At 39.7% G+C, this 7904-nt stretch overlaps 1 protein-coding gene across 2 annotated transcripts; it reads right to left on the bottom strand.

Annotated features, from left to right (window-relative positions):
- Nucleotides 1-588: 588 nt before the first annotated feature.
- On the bottom strand, nucleotides 589-7111 carry LOC101860084. 2 transcript variants are annotated; one of them, XM_005094676.3, is made up of 3 exons: nucleotides 6538-7111; nucleotides 3350-3505; nucleotides 589-2406 (listed from the first exon to the last, which is right to left on the bottom strand). In XM_005094676.3, exons 1-3 carry the CDS (start codon nucleotides 6794-6796, stop codon nucleotides 1586-1588), a joined length of 1236 nt encoding a protein of 411 aa, XP_005094733.1. In that variant the 5' UTR covers nucleotides 6797-7111; the 3' UTR covers nucleotides 589-1585. The 2 variants fall into 2 exon arrangements, with proteins under 2 accessions (XP_005094733.1, XP_012935919.1); XM_013080465.2 differs by lacking the exon at nucleotides 3350-3505 and having other exon boundaries at nucleotides 6538-7110.
- Between the last annotated feature and the right edge of the window lie 793 nt (nucleotides 7112-7904).

Here is a 7904-nt window from a genome sequence, read left to right as displayed (position 1 = left end):
GGTGTCAGGAAACTATTGTAAGTGTATCATTGTTTCTTCCATAAATGAAAAGCCAGAGATATTTACTATTAACGTTGTTTATCTCATTTATGTATTTCGTGAGGTTGTCCTTATGAAGGACTGAACAATTAGAAACTATGACTGATATTTTGAAGAAAGAAAAGCTTTGACAATCTAAAACTCGAGGTTCAGAAATGCCTTTATCTCACGCAGAGGTTTTTCTTATATAAAACCTTGACTTTTCAACACCACCTCACAAATACCCTGTTCTTTCTCAGAAAACGCCATTTCAGATGGACTGAAAGAATCACAGTTATGTTGAGCACAGTCGGTACAAAATGGCACAGCACAGAATTTTGTTGCTAGCATGAATTTGCAATATTATTACTTTTAAAAAAGTAAGTCCACCCAGCCATCCGTCTATCGACACATGATGATATGGCACACGGCTGAATAAAGAAACATACTGCCCTACTATTAGTAGTATTAGAGGCATGAAAATAGCATTACACAATAGCAAATAGCTTTGATCAAGCAACAGTATAGTATCTCTTTTTTAGGTTTACAGAATTGAGAGAGAGAGAGAGAGAGAGAGAGAGAGAGAGAGAGAGAGAGAGAGAGAGAGAGAGAGAGAGAGTACATTTAAAGACAAAAGTTGAAAAGTTAAGAAAATATGGTACCAATGTAATCATGAATTATATTTGTATCATGAAGCTCACCAGTAAACGAAAATGTAAAGAGACTCCATTCTTGTTACCTGCAACTGGTTCATTTTTACTACGCATAGCTTGGAGCATGTTCATCAATAGCTACTTTTATATTGTAGCATGATCACTTACAAAAAGCAGAACAACTGGCAATTTTCACAGTTCAGAAGGCATTTTGATACTGGTCTCTAAGAAACACACCGAATTTTCACTCAATGTCTTTCTGGATATCTGAAAATGCTTCCAGGGTCAATCAGCCTTCTTCAAATATTATTTCTTAAGGCAGATTGTATAATATACAAAAATATATTAACTTTCACAGATCAATGAAACATTTCTGAATGATACGATTGCAAAGGGAATTAAAACGTTAGGAGTGCATTACTTCATCATTTGATGGTGGTAGGTCTGCAAGAGAGACTGGGGGTTGCTGCACTCGAGACAAGCAACTTGGTTTTGAGGCCCGTCCATATGTTGTGTTCCTGGACGGAGATGCAGATTCTGGGACTAGTAGTGGCACACCAGGAGAAGTGACAGCTCCTCCTTCCCTCCAGCTAGACACATCACTGGGCAGCCAGACCCAAAGAGAGGTCAAGATCCGCACTGGTAGATGTTGTCTTAATGCTCGCTGTTCTTCATTAATTGTTTCAGAAGAAGCCTAAGGATTAGAAGGCAGAGACATGGAGGTAGTAGACGGCTCAGAAACTGTTGGTGTTGTGCTCTCCGACAAAGCTGACACAGACACAACCTCTGAGTCTTGTTGTGACTCACTAGAAGAGGCAGTGCTTCCCCTCCTCCTGGGCAGATGACGTCTTAGCCAGGACTGAAGAGCGGGCAAGATCCGTACTGGTAGATGTCATCATAACGCTTGCTGTTTTTCAGCTAATTGTTTCAGAAGAAGCTGAAGTATCAGAAGGCATAGACGCGGTGGTAGTGGATGGCCCAGGCGCTGTAGCAGGTATAACAGAATATGTGGTGTAAAGACCTCTGATGACATCCTCGTATGATGGCGGTGTAGAGCTGTCATTGTGCTCTTGGGGTGAGGAGGTTGCGTTGTCATGGCGTAGTTGGGGTGAAAGGTTTGAATCCTGTACTAGATGGTAAGCTGGAGGGGGGTCAGTTTCATCAGAGTGTGGAGCTGCATTAACACGGTTGGCATTAGAGTCAGAGCTGGAACTTCCTGCTGTGTGATATTCAGACTCATCATCTTCGAGCTCTTGTACATAAGCTCTGAGTTCATTCATCCCGTCTGTGATGGCGTTGGGATCTATGTCATTTAAATAGATCGGATGAAGTGAACGTGCTGTGGGAAAACTGCGGGGGCTCTCTTCTGCTTCTCTCAAAGCTCTTTCTTCTCTGTCCACTGGGTCTTCTACATTTTCATCAACAACACTCAAAACTGCTCTGTCACCAGGCCTATCTCCCACTCTATCACTGGGCCTGTCTACTGCTTCAGGATCAGAATCATTGCTTTCAGCATCCTCCAGTGAACCTGGATCAAGAACCCTGAGTGGCTTTATGCCTAAAAGCTTTGATACTTGCCCATATACCCGAGGTAGCATGATAAGCCCAGCACATATAACTGCCATGTGTAATGAGGTCAGAACTGTGCGGTAAGACCAGCCTGTTGTGGCTTCAGGGTATCGCTTCTTCGGGTACCCATTAAGGTAATAATTTAAACCTATGTGTCCAAATCCGACTGAGGAGAAGAGAATCATGAGAGTGTCACTAAAAATTTGTTTTTTTATGAGAGAGAAATATCAAGATCAAAGAGTTATTGAACACTGCCTATTAAATGTCTACATTAAGTGAGAACCTTGGAAAACTGCCGAAGTAAGAGTGCAGATATATGAGCATACCCAACTACAGTTTTTATGAAGAGAATACTTATGAGATAATTTTTTAGCCAAGCCAGATAGAAGCAATGCCAACATATATCAGTTTAATCAAATACAGAGGTAAGGGTTGGAATTGGAATATAATTGCTGCTAGACCTTGATATGAACTAAATACTGTCTATTGGGTACTTTTGGTGCCAATTTGAATTTGCAATTTTTATAGAAATTTCCCAAGCCTTAAACGGAGAACTACTGAATTGGGACATGCGACACTGAGCCATACAAGTTAAAAATTTAAAACGTTCATGAAAAATGAAAAAGGCAAAACACAAAAAACATACAATGCAAAACATAAAAACCAGTTTACAGTAATACTGGTCTCTGAAAATAGTAAATGGGTAAATTTGAAAACAAAACAAAGATTGTTTGTAATCATCCTATAGATGATATCTATAATTGAGGAAAAATACAGGTAAATTACTGTCAGGACTAACCTAATATCTTTTTGTGAGTCGATGCTAAAAACCCCCATCTAGATGGACGATCTTGATAGAGTACCGGTATGCCAAGGCAAAGTACCTTCTTCCTGCTTACCACAAAAAAATGTTTCAGATTGTCCTGTGTTATTGTATCCTTTCACACTTTTCCAAAGGCAGTTTTTGTCACTAGCACATCATTCATGTTGTGCCCTAATGCTTGTCTAACCATCTGCTCTGAGTATTTTACTCTGATCAACATTAGCAGCTAAGTGGAGGACTTCATTGTACACTAAAATGTAAGCTCAGGGTGCCATTAGATTCATACCTCCACAACAGCTGACTACACAAGCTTTGGTAAGAGTAAACACGATGCAACCGATTCGACAGTTTCTGCCCCTCAGGAACTTGAAACCCATCACAAGAGCAGTAAACAAGCAGATCATCCCAAGAACCATTAAACAACGAGTCTCGTGGATGTACCCTGTGTGAAAAGACAAATGCAAAAAAAAAAAGTTATAAAAAAGTAAATAAAATGAGGTGCAAGGTCACAGACTGTGATTTTGTGCCGCCATTATCTTTTTATTTATTTATTAATTAATTCTTTTAAAGGTTTCCACCCACCTTTCTCCCTATACTATCAGCTACACAAGGCAGAGCACAGTCCATGCCACACAAGTCTGTCTCTGGAGACTTCAACAGCTTTCTCACATATACAGCTCTTGGCCGATTGCGTCCTCTCTGATTGTACTCTCATATAGCTGCCAATTGGTCTATCTCTTCTAAATTCACTGAGTGCTTTTATTTATTCACCTTACACTCGGCTCTAACAAACTAAGAGCTCGGGGTAATATTATATGCAGCCCAGAAACAAGGAAACGACGAGAAGTTGTGAACCTCAGAAATATAAATGACGATACCAAAGATAAGATACATGAATGTAAGAAAGATGTATTTCAAAAATTGCCCAAACAACCAGGAGACATTGAAGAGGAATGTAGCCACTTCAAAGCAAGTGTGAACAGAGCATTAAAAGAAGAGTTCAGCACCAGGAAAACAGGAGGGAAGAAAAGGAAAACAACTCTATGGTGGAATGACCAAGTAAAGGAAGCCATCCAACTGAAGAAAAAGGCATTCAAAAAGTGGCAGAAATCAAAGACAGAGAAAGATTACATCATATACAGAAAGGAACGCCGCAAAACAACAAGGGTAGTGAAAGAAGCTAAGAGCAGATCCTAGACAGTATATATGGAGAAAAGCTGGCAACAAAATGTAAAGAAGACCCCAGAGAGCTTTACATGAGTTATAAAAGCATGAGGATGCAGGGAGAACCATTCAACTCAACTGAAATAATCAATGACGAGAACAGAAACCCTATTTTTAGTAAGCTGAAGATTAAGGAAATATGGAAACTTTGTTTCCAGGAGCTGCTGAATCCTACAGAAGAAATAACACTATTTCAGCTTCTCACCAAAAGAAACCCAACATGATATGAAGAAAAGCCCCACAAACAAAGTGCCAAGTGTTGATAACATCACAGCAGAAGAGATCAAGCTATGTGACCATTTCGGTGAACTCTGACTGTGGAGGATATTTAACCTGGCCTGGGCGACAGTAACAACACCCGGTGACTGGCAACTAGCTGTCATTCATTGTACTATTGGGAAAAGAAAGGTCAGGTAACAAAACTGTGGAACCTACAACTCAGCCTTGTGGGTAAAATGTTTGCCAAGATATTGGAAATGAGAATGAGACCAACTGTAGAGACTCAACTCAGTGAGTTGGGTTTCAGAAAAGCAAGGGCAGTACTGACCCTATTTTTGCATTAACAGACAGTTGTGTGAGACTGCCATTGCACACGAAAAAGATCTCAATATCGTCTTCGTGGATCAAGAAGAGGCGTTCGACAGGGTAAATAGACGTCAACATTGGGAAGTCTTAGAGGAATATAGCGTACAGGACAATGACAGGAGAACATCATGGCACTTTATATTAGAGATATTATTTCTATGACATTTCAAACATGTCTATACATTAAACTTCAGAAATTAGCAGGGGCAAAGGCTGACTTGTTTGACGGGGTAATCAAAGTGAGACAAGGAACCAGACAGAGATGTCAAACAAGAATCGAAACCGGGGCGGCAACACTGAGTTGTGAATGAAAACAAATCCTGAATTCATATTGCATGTTCAACCGCCAAAATAATCGGGAAAGTATCTCATAAAATATTATTATTTATTTCAACTAACACTAAATGCACAAACAAACGCAGAGATGCCAATACTACGAGTAGATCTAATACACGACAACTATCAATTTGATTTCAAATTTGGCTGTTTTTGTCTAGCTTTTCGCGGTCAGGAGCCGATGTCATAATTGAGGTCACGATCTGATTATAGGACGGTAAAAAGTCGAGGAAAAAAACAAGGGCTCATAGCAGTCATGAGATGTTTAGGAGTTACTTCCCCTCACCTGTGAGGTAGACTCAACCAGTGTAATAGTTTTAAGTTAATAATCAGTGCTTGTGACTGCTTATGACAGTTGCTCGAAAGGAGTGAACAGGATATTTATGTGGCAATGAATTTTCCCTTCAACTCTTTTGGTAGACTCTTCCAGCTGTACTTTAAGCTTACATAATCATAGCTTCTGACCGCTTATGGAGTGGCCCGAAAGGGGGGAACAGGGTATATATGGGGCAATGAAACAGTTTGGAATGTTAGACATACTGTTATTGGTGATCATGGACGTCTTTTTACTTTTAATTTATGAGGCCTACGTCTATAGGTGAATATGACTGCGACGATGTTCCAAAATTAGGAAGGGAAGCAGTGATTATTTGATTATATAGACACTTCGCCACAGGAAATTACAACATAATAGAATGACTGCAAACAAAAATAAATTTGAATTGGCTAGACCATATTGTGTCCTGATTGAAAGTATAACATGTACAATAGAAATTTGATATAACAGGGATGGTGGGACCAGAGAAAAAGTCTTGTTAAATCAGAAATGCAAGGGAAGTTAGCATTTGAGGACTAATCCAGCTGTATTTATTCATGGGTATTTTCCCTTTCCATAAGCATCCACGAACAGGGGTTTTGGCCATGTGGCAAGCCTGCGCATGACACATTACGTGTGCATGTAGCTAGGCTTAGGGCTAGATCGAAGTTTGCAACACACCGCAGCCCTCTCTCGCTTCACCCGCTGCGTGTGCTTGCAGTGGCATGGCTAGCGTGGGCTTGCTCCATCACTGCATTACTCTCTCCCCCTCTCTCTCTCTCTCTCTCTCTCTCTCCATATTGTTAACAAGCCTTTGTCCTTGCTATAACCGATTGGGCTCCGATGAGGCCCTGTTAACGATAACTTTTAATAGAGACAAAGTAGGAAAAAAACGGGGATTTAAAAAATCCATGTTATTACCGGATCCCTGTTATTACCAGGCCTGTTATATAATATGGTTTCCAATGTATATCATAAACAAGGGGGTCAGGACAAATACAAGACAGACCTACCTGGTACACCATTGTTCTCGTAACGTTCACAGTCAATGAAAAAATTTCCCTCTTCAGTGCCATGATTTGTCTCAGCATCCTCGTGTTTGGTGCTCTTGCGAAAACATTCCTTAAACAAGCCAGCAGAATATGTCTTTGCCAGTCCCTCATACTGAAATTCAAGCCAGTTGTCCGTAAATGAACCCACAGCATACAGGAGACTGGCTGGCCCATAGGCAACGATTCCAACCTTGAACAAGGCCGCCACTACTTCTTCCATTTGTGAGCTGTGGACAATCACATAGACTGAAACAATTAAAGATCTATGTGTCTTTTTTATAGTCGCATAAACATGAATCAATAATAATTACTAAACAGATGTAGAACAGTCAAAGGTTCAACAGATTCACTAACAGTAAAAGGGGCAAATATGTTATCCTCAAAGCCAGAATTTTGAACATTTTAAAACACTACTTTAATATGAAGTATTTTGGTATAGAATCAAAGAATAATCACTCGAAAATCCTAATCAGACGAAAATTCAGGTTTTATTTTTCAAAATGCTGACAGACAGACTTGTTCTTCATTTAATGGTCTCCCCCTTCTTTAATTATACATGTGTTCTTTCAAACCAATGAAACAAAGGACATGAGTTCAAGATTATGTTGTATTCATGTCCCCTCCCCCCCGCCCATAATACTGTTATTGGGGGGTAGGGGGTGAAGACACAATTTACAATGTAAATCATAATACCGGGTGTCTCAAACACGACCCATTTAAAGGACAATAACTTGGACATCTCACAACCACTTTCATTTCAAAGAAACTTTGAACAAACAAAATTCAACCAAGGAGACGTAGCATTTGTCAATATGAAGGGAATCAATGCGTTCGAAAATATAAAATTTTATAAATTTGAACCAAAATTGAGGAGAACGCAAACCTTTGTAACTTCTTAAAAATCATCCATGTTTTATTTCTAATAGCAACTATCTGTGCATTGAAGAATAAATTTTATACAAAAATCCATAATGCCAAATAAACTCAAGGAAGGTGGATGTTAAATTGCATGATCCAAGAGTTGATCTCTTTCTTTTCTTTTTTTTTTGTTGGTAGTAAGCGTTTTACGGCGCTTGCAAATGCATATATAATAAGGTCATATTCATATATATACTATATGATATATGAGCGCGCGGGACACATGAAACATTTTCAGTTGGTGGGAAATTATGAATTTGCGCGGGTGGCAGCCAAAGCCTACTCTTATTGATTTTAGACCACCACGGGATCTTAAACGCGCAACTTGCACACACTGGACCTCCGAGATTTTTCACCCTTGTCCGAAAAGGCTTTCAGCAGGGTATATATCCTTGCTTGAAGTGAAAAAA

This window comes from Aplysia californica, unplaced genomic scaffold (genome assembly GCF_000002075.1).
Source record: "Aplysia californica isolate F4 #8 unplaced genomic scaffold, AplCal3.0 scaffold00087, whole genome shotgun sequence".
NCBI lineage: Eukaryota > Metazoa > Mollusca > Gastropoda > Aplysiida > Aplysiidae > Aplysia > Aplysia californica.
The sequence above is the reverse complement of the archived record's forward strand: the minus strand, read 5'-3'. Positions and strand labels throughout refer to the sequence as shown.

What these genes read in the sequence shown, in the direction of transcription:
- LOC101860084 (XM_005094676.3), bottom strand. Translation starts at nt 6,796, where the DNA reads ATGGAAGAAGTAGTGGCGGCCTTGTTCAAGGTTGGAATCGTTGCCTAT. An exon ending in CGAGAACAATGGTGTACCAG is followed by an intron (nt 3,506 to 6,537) that starts GTAGGTCTGTCT and finishes CTTTTCACACAG; the next exon opens with GGTACATCCACGAGACTCGT. An exon ending in TGTAGTCAGCTGTTGTGGAG is followed by an intron (nt 2,407 to 3,349) that starts GTATGAATCTAA and finishes TCTTCTCCTCAG; the next exon opens with TCGGATTTGGACACATAGGT.